This window comes from Seriola dumerili, unplaced genomic scaffold (assembly GCF_002260705.1).
Source record: "Seriola dumerili isolate Sdu_G_001 unplaced genomic scaffold, Sdu_1.0 BDQW01000716.1, whole genome shotgun sequence".
Lineage (NCBI taxonomy): Eukaryota > Metazoa > Chordata > Actinopteri > Carangiformes > Carangidae > Seriola > Seriola dumerili.
In genome coordinates, this window is record NW_019174971.1 from 211,992 (window position 1) to 229,506 (window position 17,515).

Genomic DNA, 17,515 nt, shown 5'->3' on the forward strand with positions numbered 1-17,515 from the left:
TCACAGTATTTGGCATACTGTATGCATATAAAATATGTTATTTGGAATGCATGCCAAGTATATGTCCCTCATGTGGAGCAACATTTAACATGTGCGGGGTTTGTATTGTTCACACATGGACTAAATTGATGAAATACAGTTTGTATTCAGCACAGTATTCAAGAGTGGGTCATCTTTTGTCCATCCTGAATTAATTATTCATTTCGTTCTTGGAGTGACAAATTCTGCAGCTTCAAGTGTGAAACGTGGCAGAGAGACACTGCTGGAAATACCAAATGAATTCATAAGCTATGTCTGCCCAAAATAAAGAAACACTTTCATTTCCCCGCTTTAAACGGGCATTCATCATCAGAGCACCAAAGGATGAGAGGTGAAGAGGGACTGGATTTCAAAGAGAGAGGGAGAAGGGGTGCACAGGCTGGGGAGGGGGGAAGGAAAAAGCGAATGGAAAAGCTTGTTAAGTCTATGATGCTGAAGCGGGAAAATATTTGGAGAGAAGAAAGTGTTTGTACAAGAGAGGAAGAGAGAAAGAGAGAAAGAGAGAGGGAAGGGGAGGAGGAAAGAGAGATTGCATTGCAGTACACCCGTGCGTAAATGTGACCATCCTCGCAGTGGTCCCCTCCATCCATCCCTCCGTCCTCACCCCTCCAGCCTCCAGCGGCTCCTCTCTCCTCCTCTTCGACAGGATCACCTGCTCGGTGGTCGGTGGTCACTTTTGCACCGTGGAGTCTCGGGTGTCTCGGCTCGGCGCCCTCCTCCAGGGGTTAGGGGGAGCGCCGGGGACCACGTCCAGGTTCCTGCCGGGCTTCGTGTCCACTGCCGGCGAAAGCCAGGGCTCGGAGCGCCGGGAGAGACGCGGTTCGACACGCTCTCGGATGCCAGTGATGCGGGGTCTGATCGCACCACAAAACACCTTCTTGGACACCATCGCCACTCGTTTCGATGGGACCCGTAAGTACAGAGTTATCCCTGATCCCTTAATTTTACGATGCGCAGTTTCAAGCAGTTTGTTTACTTTGAACTGTTCATTTATTCAGAACCGTGTATTAATCTAATATGGAACAATTAAACTCTTAATGAGGACTGAGGTCACAAGCCTCACTGATGAATGAATTATAATGAATGAAAGCACAGACCCAGAATCCATGAAGCACTTACCTGAGCAGCCAGTTTAAAGATGAATTAACCACAGTCTGCTGGTCCCGACAGAGTCGGAGCTGATGCAAAAATAAATGACATAGGCTACTTTTGTATGCACAGAAATGCAGATCAATTAAGTCCACATTAAAGCAAGTGATAATTTATTCTCGACCAAAATAATTTAACCTTCCTCAAAGTTTACAAACTGTGGGAAAATTTATGGAATTGTTTAAGAAAAATTGGGGCATCCAGGGCAAATCTGTGGTGTATCTATGGTGATATGATGTTTTGCTGTAATGTAACGATTCCCAGTGTTAATTGATGCTATGAGTCAGTATATTTATTAGGCTACCATTCAAAGCCTCTGTCTCCATCTTGCAACTTAGAACCGTCAATCAGTTCAAAGAGTTGCACTTCAGCTTAATGTGGAGTCAATATGCTGTAGCCTTTACTGCAGATTCAATTAGAGATACTTCACATACAGTCACGGGCGGCTTCACCTGCTAGATAAGCCCACGACAAAGGATGAGCTGCTGCGCACATATTATCCTCCTCCCCTCTGTCTGTGCTGAAATACTACCTTTATTTGCTGTTAATTATTTTCTTAATCTGTAAAATATGAGCGCAAAACTTAATAATGAAGGTCCTTAAAGTTTCTCTCCAGACATGTTTTAAACTTTATAAGAAAATCTCTTTATATTTTGTTTAATGTGGTTTTCCCATAAAACAATAATAGTGAAAACAATAATTGGAAAACTGCAGCTGGAAGCACATCTGCTCTTACTTCCGCATTGAGAAATCTGGATCAGGCCTTGTGCCCCGCCCACCACCGCTGCAAGCTCACGCGAATCTCACAGGTGAAACAGCAGAGCTAATCAAGATGGCTAGCTTTAGAGAGACTCAGCTACATTTAATGTACACCAAAAACAGCCACATAGAAGATATATCAGAAAGGTAAGCTATTTATTTGTTTATGATGTTTGTTAGCTTGTAACTGTGAATCTGACGCATTGTTAGCGGCTGTGCTAATGCAAACTTTTGCTCTCTGTACTGACAAGGTTTCTGTGAAAGAGCAGACTACCAAGATGGTGTTAGAGGAAACATTGGAGAGACTCAGCTATATGTTTGAGTCTCAGTCAATCCCAGACTCAGATGAGGAGTGTGTTGTGACCAAAAGACGTATCAGAACGGTTAGTGCAGTTAGCATCTTTTATTTGTTTATGTTGTTAGCTTGTTCACTTGTAACTGCAAGTGGCTGACACAGTGTTAGTGGTTGTGCTAATACAAACTCTCCCTCTCTGTACTGATAAAGTTTCAGGTTGATTTTGTCCACCCCCTGTACCTGCAAATTGATGCGATTGGGTCCTTACGTGTGTGACGTATGAATCCCTGGCTGCCTGAAGCCGTTTTTGTGAGGCTGTCATTGGTTCACTGCAGTTCAAGGTGAAAATACGCAGTCATTTCCCTCATCACATGTCTTGTATTATATAAAAAACATTATATGAATGTTAACTAGGTTAACACTTGATTTTCATCGGAGGGCGTCTTCAAGAGAAGGCCTAATGGTCAGGTACTAAAGCAGGACTGCCTCTAGGGCCCTCATATCATGTCATGGGATTCTGTGTTTAGTTTCCCAAGCAAATTTTCATTTAAATTAGCACAAACCAGTTGAAACACAGTAAGACTTTGAGCTTTAGAGGACCTGGAGCAGTGGCATTCTTTGCCCCTTTAAAAAAAATCTAGCCCTGCTGACAGCATTTTTGCAGGATTGATTCTCAATAATTTACAACTGGCTCTATATAAACAAAACATTTCAAACCCTTACATCAGCTTCCAAACACAACATCGATCTATTCATAAAGTAAATGTGGCACCTGAACCTCCTTTAAAATCAGCATAATCACAGTTATGCACACAGTTCAGAGGAGGAAGAAACAGTTGAGCTGAAGGTTCCTCATATTGTTTGAGTCTTACTCAACTTACAATTATTACTCACCCATTTTCACACAGAATTCATTGCAGAACCCGACACATCTGTCAGTGCATTAAGCCATAGAGACATCACTGGCAATCAATATGGGAACTGTAGTTATTATATCTTAACACTGTTACATAACACAGCTCTGAAGGCACAAACTAACAGGTAGGACTGAGGAGCAGATAGAATGTGTGGATGAAGGATGCACTGCACAAGGGGCTGCAGGAAGATAAATTTCATTTGTGAAGATTACAGTAGGATTTCCGCTGCAAAGTGTTGCCTGTTAAGAGGGTGCTGTCATCTGATGATAGTGGCATCTGCAGGTATGTGATGTCTTCTGTATGTCCTCTGAAGACAACATTTTATGAGATAGCACTGATTCAATTAGAATTTTTCATTTTGTGTCAACAGTGATCAGTTCTCCTCTAATCTGAACATGGAACAGATTGCACTTCTCTGTATCTGATCACTTTCTGCAGTCGTCCGGCAGCCCCAGTGTACAGGCAGGCAGGAGGAGATCCATTACACACAGGACTCTTTTGATTGAGCAGAGATTTCACCCACTTCATCATTACTTGAGGGATTCTCAGCCTGCTCCTCCTGCTCCTCCTGCCATGCAGTAATAGTAATCCTTAACTTACCTGAGAACACCTCTCAGGACCTTATATTAATTAATGTAGCTACATGTAACACAAGGCTGTAATAAGGACAGATTCTGTCCATGATAATCACAAATAGAACTGGTGGCAAGCCTTTGCAGGGACCAACACCGACTAAGAATGCCCTTGACTTGCACTTTCTACAAACTCGGCTCTGGTTCTGATTATACAAGGATCAGAAGGCCCTGGCTCCCATGGCAACCTCCATAAAACGACCCAAGGGACACAGTCCACAAAGCACATACTGGACAGGCAAACTCCCATGAGCCTTCCTCTATTATCGCATGAGTAAAGAGCTGGTCTGCTGTTTCACAGCCAGGACTGAATCAATACTCTTTGGCCCTTTTGAATCTGAAGTGTCAGTCTCATCCTCCTCTCCAGCAACTTGGAATGAGATTTCTGGAGAAGGTGCAACAATGTGATACCCTGATTATTGGAGATCACCCTCTCATCTGCTTTTTTAAAGATGTGAATTGCTGTCTCATTTCACCAGCCCACAGTCTCTTCACCACACTGGAAAGGCTTGTCAGTCAGGACAGTCCAATAGTATTCGAGCCTCCAGGGTTTTAAACAATCCAAGCACTTTACCACTGAAGAGGTTTTTGGATTCAAGAGTTCCTTTAAGTGTTCCCTGCTTTAATCCCAGACAAGCTTAGCACCGTCTGGGTACTGCTTTGAGCAGCCCCCTCTGTAACAGAGGCATGGGTATATAGGTAAAGGTTTCCAGACCTTACCAACATAGGCCTCTGCCAGGGGTCCTCTGTTCCCCCATATGTTTAGACTTACTCAGTGTATCCAGAGGCCTCCCCCACCACCACCATCTTTTTTTCTCTGTGATGATTATGATTTGGTTATTAGATAAGGCATTAGCATCTGCCTGTTTTTCTACTCGTATAAAGTATTACTCATAATCTGAACTAACTACAGTGAATAAATACAACTTTTTCTGGGTATATAAAGATGAAAGATGACATCTATTAAGCAGCAGTTCCTCACGCTTGGACAACCTTATGTGAGAAAATTAAGTCTGGAATGATGCTCATGTTGAGCTCTTCATTCATGATTACACTCTTGTTCCTAACCTCTGGCAGGCCCGTGGTAAAAACACAGTAGGGGAATTTTAATGAGTTGCTTCTCCAACCAAATAACGGTATAACTGTATGTGGCCGTCTATGGGGTGCTGCCAAGAAAGTGTTGAAGAGTAGAAAGGGTTGTCCGGAGAAAAAAAAATAGTTTTTTGAGGCCTTCATGGACCAAAACACACCAAGCAAAATTGACTAAGAAAGATTTGTGGTGCCATATTACAGTATATCCTCACACTAATGACTTGGAGCAATACCAGGAAAGACAGTGCATGTGGATGGACATGTTCATTCTGAGTGATAGTGAGTTCTCAAGTACTAAAAGCCAGCTGAGCAGAACAGTATTTTCAGGTCAGAAGCTGGGATCTTCCATCTTTCCCATACAACATTAATGCAGCACGATAACCAGGGAGACTCCAGGGAATTTCTCTAGTGTTTTTTTTCTCTTACGTTGCAATAGAAAGCTTCAGTTAGAGCCCCTTTTAACCTGGAGATATCTCAATCCACTACATACATATTTATAAGGACAAAGGTTACCAGTTTCAATTAATCACTTTTTAAAAATGCAGTAAGACAGTAAATCTCATTGAAGGTAAAGGGAACTGACTTGTTTTAATCCTTTTCATTTCCCTTTACGTGCAACACTTCTGGGTAATGAAGTCCTCAAATTCAAACAGTTACTGTACCAGACACAGATGTGAAAATTGGCTCCTGTCATGTGGAGGAAGTTGAGAGCATCTTGTGAGTGTATAAGACAGAGAAGTGACTTCAGAGTGACAGAGTTCTGTGTTTTTGTCAGTGGAGTTGTGACACGAAGCCGTGGGTTATAAAGTTTTGAAGCTGATGCAGAGTGAATATGTGTTTTCTGTTAAAGTTTAGGATACACATCCGAACGCTGGTTTAACAAATAATCCTACACCCCGGAGTTATCTTGCCCTCAGTGGTGGTGTCTTTCATTTCTTTGGCATGGATACTGACTTACTTTCAAATTCAGATTCCTAACTGCTCAAATACTGCAAAAGTTTGATTTCATTTGCACTGAGCGGAAATCATTCACTGAGGTGAGGGTGAGAGCACCAAAGCAGCTGCACCTCATGTAGGAAATTCATCAATATTTCACCAGCACTGGCTTCAGCAACGACATAATGTTGTTGAGATGAAATTCAGATATTTATTAATAAATGTATCCCACCATTGTGCCTGCCTCAGTGGCAGATGCACAAAAAAGCTTGTCAGATTATTAGTTGAAGTCACTCACAAGAATTATGAGGGAGGTGAATGTTTTTGACACATTACATTTTAAATGATGATGAATCCATGACTGTCTGTAACTGTAGCATTCATTTTATAAATTGTTTCATAAAGTCTGTCATTCTCTTTATGTAGTTTTGCATAATGTGAATCTGGCACATTTAGCATAAATTTTTTACATTTAGCATAAATTTTTTAAGAATTACAAGTTCAGATTTTTAATGTGTGCACAGTGTCGAATATACAGCATTTTGAAGTTTTGATTGCATGCTTCAGATGCGGTACAATTTAAGTGTAAGCCTCTCGAAAGTGAATGTAAGTCAAAGCATTGTCCTTAAAAGGTGCAACCATGTGTGGCCTGTGTGTATGTGTTTGGCTTACATTGTGCATGGTGGTGAATGTATTGTGGCGGGCTGTCGCTGTCACTGTTATCAGCACCAGGGTTTATCGGGGTTCCCTAAGCCGCTCAGGGGCTGAGTCTGAGTGATTTTGTAGTTCAGCTCGCGTGTTATTACACCTGGACTGTGGTGTGGATGTGACAGGCCTGCCTAGTGCCTGGGGAATGTGCAGAAAATGAATACAACACAGGAAAATAGGATCACTGCATAGAGCCGGAGTAGAAGGAAAATGATGGAGGACAGGGTGTGTTTTCTGTAACCAGATCACGTCTTTGGGGGACAAGTGTTCATGTAAGTATGGGGCTGGCCACCACATACACATACTGAACACTGTAACCCTGCACAGGCAGAAAGCATCACACATCCAGATGATGTGACTTAGGCTGTTGAAGTGCAGTTAAAGTACAACATGTGGACAATATATTTTGGTGAGAAATGCTGAATATAAACCTTCCAGGGCACCTTTAAGTTAACTGCCTTTAGTAGCTACTGCCACAGCTGACTGAAAATAACACTGACTGACTGGTGAAACAAGCCAGCCATTTCTTGTTTCCACATTAAAATGCCCTTGTGCACAGTCAGGTCCATAAATAAATGGTTTTCTTAGTATGGTGTGGGAGAGGCTGACTAGAGTCCTGACCCTATTCAACACAATCCAATCTTATGGCTGAATGGGAGCAAATCCCTGAAACTGGGGTCCAAAATCTTGTGGAAAAAGCCTTGTCCATTGTATTGTCATAACATCTTCACATATGGGCGACCATGCTATTTCTGTGTGTTTCAGAGAATCCAGAGTTCAGTTCCTTTTATTTGAAAGCTCTAATGTAAGAGGCCCAGTAAGAGCTGCTATTTTAGCCTGATATAAAAGCACTACCCTTGTTTTCATGCAAAATGGGCTCTCTGCTCTTAAATATTAATATATTCCTCTATTCTACCACTTAATCATCTCAAAAGTACAAGCCTATTTTTTCTGGTTGAAGTGATTCATCAAATCCTATTATATTCTGTCACACTCTTCAAAATTGCCAGCTGCATCATTCTTATACTTAAAATCGTGGACAGCCTCTCTCCCCCCTCCCTGCCCCACAGAGCAGCTTGAATGATCGGATGTTACTACAACCATTTCTACATCTATTAACACCTGGTGAAACTGCTGACAAGGAGATGATGCTGCTGTTTGCTGTTGTTGCCCCTCACCACAAGTCCAACTGGTTTTGTATGAGTAACATGGCCTTGCACTTGTTGCATCTCATATCCCAAAGTGGACTGTTTGGCTAAGAGCCTCAGCAGCAAAAAGCAGCATCTTCACATGTGATTCTGACATATTGGACATATGACACTTTGAAAGAACCACAAAATAATCCACAAAAAGTCTGTTTTTAATTAGTCTTGTTGGTTTTTTCTGGTCTTTGGATTTAAATACAGAGGAAGTCATTTAAAACAATGATAGCTTAATGTCATATATGTGTTATTAATTTGAGCATCACATCAGGTGGTGATATTGGCTGGTAAATCAAATCAAACTGTTCCACAGTTTCTTTTCCAAGCTACAATGTAAGATACTGTTGAATATATGCATGCTATGCACAACATAAAATCCATCCATCCGTTTTCCAATCGCTTACTGGGCCCCTTGGTTGCAGTGGCAGAGGGCTAAACAGATTGATGAAGCAAGCAGTGTGACATCATCTGCAAAAAGCAGATATGCAATCCTGAGGCCACCCTAGCAGACAGACTCCATATATGTTGTTATGCTAGACTAAACTAATCTGCTGCTGGCTACAGTTTCATGTTTAGTGCACAAACATGAGAGTGGATTCAACTTGTTAATCTAACTCTGAAAAAGTCATTGTTTAAGTTTTTAAATTCAAAGTTTAATCCTCTTCGCCTCTGAATTTTGCAAGTTAGTTAGCCTGTGTCAAAAGAAAAAGTGACTATGAGCTCCACCCACTGAGGTTCACCTTGACCAATGAGATTACGTTAGGCTCAGAGAAATGTTCTCAGAGCAATAAACGCTATCTGTATGTGTGAAAGTGTATAAATATGAAATTCCTCCTCAGCCGTCATGGCCGATGTATCACTTTAAACAGCACATGTTGTTGACTTCATTTTGTCAGTTGTTGCCTATTATTGAGATCCATAACTTGTTGTACCTCTTCAGAGGAAATGTGATCCTCCTGCAACCACAGCCAGTTTACTTCTGCTCTGAGTGGTGCTTCAAAGTGGTTTGGCAAGAGTGTTTACACTGGACATGCTTTATTAAGGCATGAATTATTCAATTTCATTGTCCCCAGTTCATCTTCATGCAATCTCATTTTTGGAGTCTCTGCTAATCCATCTCTCTCTCACCCTCTCTGTCCTTCTCTCTCAATCATTTTCTTGCCTGCTCTCTCGTCCTCTATTGCTCACATTTCTCAACGTGAGCACTCCTCTTCTGGCTTCATTTATGTATGGACTTTAATGATCTCAGTCGAATGAATGTCTTGGCTGTGTGAGTCACCTATCATATGTAAGTCAGTTTCACAATAAATTATTCAAGATCGTCCCCATCACTCAGGCTGTCAAACCATTTGTTGGAGCTCCTGCTTCCATCACAGCCTGGCAGTCTGCTTACATACATTTACATGCATGTTTGTTTTTGGATTTTTGCATGTGACTGCAAACCTTACTACAACTCCTTACTGGAGCAGATGACTTTCCAGCAGAGCAGCGTTATATGAAATCGCATACGTCGACACAATGTTGTTCATTCATATCTTCACCAAGTGTTTCTAAACTTCAATGCATATGCAGATATTGTAGATAGAACAAATTTTAAAAACAGTGAATGCAATCCAGGATTTTGTAGAATCACTTAAACCGAAACAGGATTGGATGACCCTCACTAGAATATTATAGGAACTATATGTCGAATTTGTTGCCACTCCAGTGGTAGGAAAAAGAAACAGTGAGGCAGACAGAAGAGTAGGCTGAAAGCAAAAACTGTATCAGTTTTGTGAAGGCAGGAGTCAGTCAGTCTGGCACAGTACATAAAGAATCACTGTCTACAGAAACCCAGAAAGTACTTGAATCAAAATATGATTTTACTGCGTGTGAGACTGCACCGCTCGTGTCACTGCTCGGTTGTCAAGACTGAGACCGACTGGCCGGCTACTGCAGGGGTCATAAATACATCATGTACCACCCATCCTTATGACTACATTATGTTGCTTTGAAGGGCTTGCCAGATATATCAAAGTAATGTGTTACATGAGCATATATGAGGGGATGAATATGAATGTGACTGAGAAGATCCCAAATTCCCACACTGATATACAGTATGTAAGTGGTTTTATTGGTTTCTCTTCTGCACATGAAAATTCTTATAACCAATGCTAACTATTGCCCAAAGCTGTGAACATAAAGAAATTACTTTTATAATGTAAGTCTATGATGTCTTTGCTCTATGGAAAAGTCAAGTTTATTTTTGTAGCCCAATTCTATACAGTGTCTGATAAAGAGGCTGCTGCTGCTGCTGAAAATATTGTAGAGGACATAGAGGCAGAGAGAAGTGGGGAAGACGCATGGGACGAACAAAGCAAGATTATTTGAAGGGAACAATAGAGGGGAGAAGAAGGAAAAGTAGATGATAGGAAGTTCATTGAAAGGCAGCAGGCATGTTAAACTCTCCCCGAGGAGAGCTCTTCAAAGTGAGCAGAGTTACTCCGAGGCCTTTCAGAGGTGAGAAAGAACGCTGTGGAAAAAGGAGACAATGTGCATAAATTTTTAATTATGTTTTCTTTGAATCAACATTACATTGTTGTGAAATTGTAGGTCATGACCCCACAATGGAGTAAAGCATGTTGTGTGAATGAGACCGGACGTGTAACAAGCTCAAAGCTGCAACATGGCGTTTCTTGCTGACTTTGCCTTTACTGTGAATGAGTATTTTGTTAGCAGCTACAACTCCCATGAGGCTTTCAGGGAGCCTATGTATAAGTCTCATGGGAGTTGTAGCTGTTGCATGCTTACACAAAGCCAAATGGCAGAACGTGGACGCTATCCTGCAACAGTATATATTTATATCGAGTGACAGACGAGTGATGGATGCCTGCTTCATCCCTGTTCTGTTTCTCTGTTTCCCCACTACTTTCCCATCTTTTCTCCCCTCAGACAGTAACTTTGTCCTGGGGAATGCCCAGGTTCAGACCCTCTATCCCATAGTCTACTGCTCTGATGGATTCTGTGAACTGACCGGCTTCGCCCGCGGCGAGCTGATGCAGAAGAGCTGCATGTGTCACTTCCTGTATGGCAGCGAGACCAGCGACCGCCTCACCTCGCAGATGCAGAAAGCTCTGGATGAACGTCGAGAGTTCAAGACTGAGATCGTTTTGTACAAGAAGAGCGGTAAGACTGATTTGCTGGAGGATGTTGTCAAATTAAATCATGTTTAACACTGGTGGTGTCAAAAATATATCAAGCCTGGAAGGTTTGTGGATTGCAGGGTAATTCCTCTTAAAGCAGGAATACTCTGATCTCTTTTCTTTTAACAGGCTCCAAGTTCTGGTGTCTGCTGGACATTGTGCCCATAAAGAATGAGAAGAGCGAGGTGGTTCTGTTCCTGGTCTCACATAAGGACATTACAGAAAATAAGGACCTGGACCATGGAAACGAATCTGACACCGGTGAGAGGAAGCATGACAAAGAAGGAGAAAGTTGGCAGGATCCAATTCCACAATAATTCTCATGAAATGATCCAGTAGTGGCTTTGCAGCTGTGGCAGAAATGTAGCTGCAGAAATGACTGTTGATATTATGCTGGGGGTTTGGGAGCAGAATGACCCTATTTCTACTCTTTTACGACACCCTTTGCTGAATTATTTGTATATAACTGATCAATTGAAATGCATCTAAAGTTCAGATCGTATTTACACCACTAACATGCAGTGTAAAGCAAGACATTTCCATTTCCATTGAAAGTGTGGTCCTCTTGTCTGTGGTTTGGGAGTCACAGATTGAGTAACGATGTATGATGGATGTTTCTGCCACATGTCGTCATGTCTCTCTGACTTTGTGTCCCTGCTTTCAGATGAGGAAACAGGCATGGAGATCCGCCAGATCAGCCGCCCTCCAGGCTTCAACATGGAGCGCCGCCGCAGTCGGGCTGTCCTCTACCAGCTGTCTGGACACCTACAGAAACAGGACAAGTCCAAGAGCAAGCTTAAGATCAACAATGTGAGACATGACGTGTTTGGTACATTCTGTCCTATTTAGGGTTTGGCCTGTTGAATATTTTTTTTTCTAAAAGCATGACACCCTAAAGAGAAGAAGAAATATCACTGACTGAATCAACAGTCATGAAATTTGCTGAGCATATTCATGTGCTCCAAACCTTTTGATTGCAATGGCCAGACTGTTAGATTTTTAAGGCCCTGAAAGGAGTAAAAGTATTATTGCATTGTTTGTTCTGTCTAACACTTGTTGTAATAAACTAATTGTAATAAACATTGCAGCCTCTAGGAGGCACTAGCAAGGCTTAAGACCTTTACTCTTTTGCTAAATTAACTGCTGACTGGGTGCTATACACAGTGTCAGCAGATTAATCTCACAAACTTTCATTTGCTGATAAATGAGCAATTTGTTTGTCCTTTACTTAAGGGTTTCGTTTACATCATAACTGATTTGCATTTATTTCAACAAGATGAAAACTTGTAAATTCAAACAACTGACAAGACAGAAAATATGTCCTTGCAGCGCAATCTGAAGGACTCGGGACCCTAAAGGGAAGAAATTAACATAAAAGCTCTCGTTAGTTTTTTGAATTCATTGAGGGGATGACTGATAAGGTATCATGGCCGAAAGATTTCGTCCTCTTGCATCAGCTCACATCATTATTTACTAGATGGACAAATTTTGGACTAGTTATATTAGACAGTGTTGTTGGTTTTGTTTTCACCTTGTGAGTGTGTGTGTGTGTGTGTGGTTATAACTATATTATTACATCAGTACTCATCGCTCGGAACTTCAACATGTTGATGGGTGTCGTTCTTAGGAAATGCTTCACTGTATGGGTTGTAGTTTTACTCATATATATTTTGGAAGGCAACAGATTTCCGAGTGAAGCTGCAAATACGCCGTATTTTCTTTTGATGTTTCCATGTTTGACTAATGTATTTAAATATGTAGCATTCACAACACTTCATGTTCCAACTGAAACCATGAATAATACTACATCAGTAATACTGGTAATAAAATATTTATGCTGAAGAGTGGAGATCCTTCCAATGGTAATTACACAAATATAGAATATTAATATTGTTAATGTGACTTTATTATTAATGCTCTTGTGTGTGTGTTTCCATACACCATACCCAGAGTGTCCTTGGAGCCAATGCTAACCCTGTCCCAGAGTACAAGGTGGCAGACGTCCAGAAGTCCCGTCTCATCCTCCTCCACTACGGTGCGTTCAAGGCTGGCTGGGATTGGCTGATCTTGTTGGCCACTTTCTATGTGGCGGTTACTGTTCCCTATAATGTCTGCTTCACGGCTGTGGAGATACGAGAGGACGGCGGCTCGGCGGCACGGAACCCTCCGAGTGTCAGCGATATCTTGGTGGAAATCCTCTTTATCATCGGTAAGGCTGTTTTCGCATGAATGTCTCTTTTTTTTAACAAGTTATTTTGCTTTGGTATCCGCTTTAATCCAGTCTTACTTTTAAAGCCAATACCAATCCTTTAATCACAGACTTCATTCTTAATTCTGTCTCCTTTATTCTTTCATTAATTTCTCTCTTTAAGCCATGCCTCTTTGCTCCTGTCCGTTTATACTACTTTATACTACTATATCCATTTCTTCTAACATGCTGTCAGTTTAAGAGGCAGCTCCCTCCTGGACTTTATTTTCCAATCAAGTAGGCCTAGAAACGATCACTCCTGGTCTCTTAATTGGCCCCTTCAGCTGCACCATGGTCCGCAATGCCCTCCAACTCCTCCCGGCGCTTTGGAGCTGTATGCTAATTTAACCTCCTTAACAATCTCCACTTCCTCTCTATCTAAACCTGCTGTCTCCCCTCTGGCAACCAAGTCCACTAATCCCACTTGAAGAAGGCTTATTAAAGGAAATATTTTTACAGCCAGGATCTTTCTGTCACAGCTCCATATGTTTACTGAAGTGAACCTTTGAATGCAGCACTTATGCAGTATAATTCCATTGTGATGTTAAAATTTACAGCCTATATTTAAGGATTTTGTTACAGCATCCCATAATCCAGTGGTCTTTCTGATGCTTTGAAACTTAACACAGTTCATAGCTTCAAATATCCAAGAGTGAGTTGAAAAGCTGTGTTCAGGAGCACTGGTGTGTTTGTGTGTCAGATATTGTGTTGAACTTCCGAACCACCTACGTGAGCACGTCCGGTCAGGTTGTGTACGACGCCCGCTCCATCTGCATCCACTACGTCACATCCTGGCTGTTTGTGGATCTGATCGCCGCCTTGCCCTTTGACCTGCTCTACGCCTTCAATATCAGTGTGGTGAGTCTCACTTACACAACCTGGAACTTGCAAGTCATACACGTTTGACTGCACTTATTTGTGTGTCTTTCAGTGCAATTTATGGCTCTGTTAGTGTTAGCACTCTCCTGCTGTTCGATCCTCATTCAGCATTGATTTAATGTGACTGTGAAAGAGCCTTCAAACGTACAGTGAACACAGGGGCAACACTACACACATATATACACACAAAAGCTGCTCTGCTATAAAGACACAGCAGAGGAAACAGAGTAAACACAACCTTACTTTTATCTGAAAAAAGAAAAATCAAGATTTTCATAGATTTTTTTGCTGAATGTTTATTGAAATTCTGTCTCTGGCTTCTTTTGCTCATTATTCGCTGTAGTGGCTTCGAGGGAGTCTGAGCTTCAACAAGAAACTCATTATTAGGTAACTGGTAATTAAGCTGATGAATGAGTACGCTGACGACAAATTACAGGTGGAAGCAAGTAGATTAGCCGGATGATTTGGAGTGTAGAGCCTCCCAGCTGTTTAACAGCTATAATAGATAGTAGATCACTGTGCTACAGGGCAGAGGAATATGAAGGGTCATATGATGATTGAATTGTTATAAGCACGTGGAAATTACTTCTTTAAAACAAAATTATGTACATTTTTTAACCAAGTGAAGTAATACTTAGTTTGATAGCATACAAAAAACTACAGCTCCCATTAAGTCTGTACATTCTTATTGTATACTATAAGCCTGGATGTTAAATGATCGATTTTGATTTATTTGAAATGGTTTTGATTGAGGTTTTCTTACTTCTGGAAGAAAATCCAGAGGGTCTGGTTTCACTTTGACTCAAAGTAATAATTCCGGGATCTATGTGTAGATGTGGACAAGTTTATAATCTATTTTGGCAAAACAGTAGGGAGTGGTTCATTCATAGAGTATAGTGAAGTCATTTTTACCTCAGGACCACAAGAATCTTTTGAGATGAGGATGATGACAGTGATCGTCTCTGTTTACCTTCTCTGGCAAAAGCTGCAGCTGAAATTAAAGTAACTCTAAGTTTATCTTGAGTTAAAAATTGTGTTAAGGATTTTTAGTATTCCCATCTGAGCTGCAAGGTTCTGACTGCACTGTGGATGAGATCGTGGGACAGGTCCTTAGCTCCCTTTCAAGATGACTGATTAAAATTCCCAGTGTGCATGGGTAATTTCTAATTGCAAACCTCCCTTGGCTCCAGATAGAAAACCTTTAAGATTATATATGAAATCTAGTTCTAATTATGTCACTGTGCCTATCTAAGGGTAACTAATCCCATCCAAATAAGCTTCACTTTTTAAAAATTCTCTGTTAGATGTGTTCATACCTTAAAACCCACGACTCCTCCCTCCCAGAACTTCGGGGTTCACCTGCTGAAGACGGTGCGACTCCTACGCCTCTTGCGCCTCCTACAGAAGCTGGATCGCTACTCCCAGTACAGCGCTGTGGTCCTCACCCTGCTCATGTCCACGTTTGCCCTGCTGGCCCACTGGATGGCCTGTGTCTGGTACTTCATCGGACGCAGTGAGATCGAAAGTAACAGCCCCGCCTCCTGGGATATAGGTTTGTGTATCTGTGTTTGTTGTGTGTGTATGGTGTTATGGGCATTTTTACATTATGAAGTAACCATTAAAAGGTAACACATCAGTGATTACAAATAAAACTAATATTTTGTAATTTATTAGGCAATATATGCTTAATTGTCACTGAGCTATCCACAGGTATTGGAAAAGGAAAAGAAAAAGTTGGTTACCATTACGATGTACATTGACAAACATCAAACTACATGACCAAGTAAGCTTCTGGACGTCAAAGTAAAATTATATCACTTAATACAATTACCAAGTTAACTAGTCTTTAAGATTGTTGGCTGGTATCATGATAAGTAATAGCCATTGGCACCAGCCAACACAAACCCAACCCTCATTAACAGAAAAATTAAGGAAAAAGTCACAAAGGCCCTGCAAAAACAGACAACTATTAGTCCTTAACACCGAAATCAAAACCAAAACAGACATCACCTCTATCATTTTAACTGGTCCAGAGCATGAAGACTTGCTTTTGTGCGCTCAGCATGTGGTGTGTGTGTCCTTTTACTGAGAAAACACTTCTAATTATGGTGATGCGCCCCGTCTCCTACTGCGCCAAATAACACCAATCCTGTGAGGCGCTCATGGTGATGGCGGTTATCCTGATCGAGTGATTTAAATCAGCAACATGGAATGAGACTAGAGAAGAAAAATTGATGCAGAAAACACATCCATTGATGCACAGATGTACATGGTTAAAACTGGACACATGGGGTGAGGTGGAAGGTGGAGGAGTGGGCTGTCCATTAATTGTGGGGTTTAAACTGCGACACTTGAGCCCAAATTGCTTCCGATAAGCATCACTCCACCATTGTTGCTCAATGAGTGTGTGTGCATGGGGGAATGGGAGGCTCTTAAAAGGGCTTTGTCCTACACACCGTGAGAAGCATTATACTGTCCATTACTGTCCACATCATTACAATTTAACTCTAGTGTTTTTACTCATGACAGCAGCATTCGCAGTGTAATGAAGCTGCATTGTTCAGTTATGCAGTGTCAAAAATGAAAAGGGTTCATCATATGGGGAGCATGAAGGAGCTCAGTAATTCTGAAGTTGCCCAGTAGATTAGGACCAATGTGTTGGGAAATCTTGTCCTAATGGTCAAATCATCATCTGGATACCATAACTATAAATTATAATATTTCACAGCAATCTTCTTAGAGGTTATTCAGATCTGTTGCTCTGGACTAAACTGGGCTGATGGACAGACAGATCGTCAAAATTCTCGTCTTTAAGCAATGTCAATAATGATTTCAACTGAGACATTGTGAAATACTTCTAAGAATTATAATGGATTTTCCAGTTAGTGATCGTTTGGGCCATTTATGTGTTAACTATAGACATGGTTGGGTCGACAATGAGATGTTTGCCTCTATTTTTATTTGATCCGTTTTAATACCATTTAGGGTTCTGACATCTTGACTTTCTTGAATATGACAGAGCATGCCTGGTGGTCACATCTGCCATCAGGTCAACATCGTAGCTGCCACTTAATTCTAATGTGTGTTAGGCGGTTGAGTGACTTCATCTGGAGGCATCTCAGACGTTGTAAATAACCTATGATAATAACGAATAACCTTTGTTACTAACTTTTAATCTTTGAATGTAATATGTTAATATTATACCAAGATCAAGAAAGTGAGGTTTACATGTAAATATATTAATATTCAATATTTGTGTGTCTGTCTGCAACGCTGGTCAAAGTCAAACTTTAAAACAATACTATTTCATTGGTGTAGACTAATTATTATTTGATGTCCATTACAATAGGCGCTGGTACTGAACAGGGACGTAACATAATAAAACAGCTGCTAAAATATGAGGGTTGGACACATAAAAAAGCTAGATAAATAATTTTCTCCATGTGTAAATGTAAGCTGACATTATCTGAAACGCCT

At 41.1% G+C, this 17,515-nt stretch overlaps 1 protein-coding gene across 1 annotated transcript in view; it reads left to right on the top strand.

Moving 5' to 3' along the window:
• The first annotated feature begins 875 nt into the window (after positions 1-875).
• LOC111236738 (potassium voltage-gated channel subfamily H member 3-like) overlaps positions 876-17,515 on the top strand; it is a 29,162-nt gene continuing 12,522 nt past the window's right edge. Inside the window, exons 1-7 of the mRNA XM_022765589.1 lie at positions 876-951; positions 10,661-10,894; positions 11,041-11,172; positions 11,576-11,721; positions 12,862-13,120; positions 13,860-14,017; positions 15,383-15,590. Of these exons, the coding sequence (XP_022621310.1) occupies positions 876-951; positions 10,661-10,894; positions 11,041-11,172; positions 11,576-11,721; positions 12,862-13,120; positions 13,860-14,017; positions 15,383-15,590 (1,213 nt within the window). The remainder of the gene's footprint in view (positions 952-10,660; positions 10,895-11,040; positions 11,173-11,575; positions 11,722-12,861; positions 13,121-13,859; positions 14,018-15,382; positions 15,591-17,515) is intronic.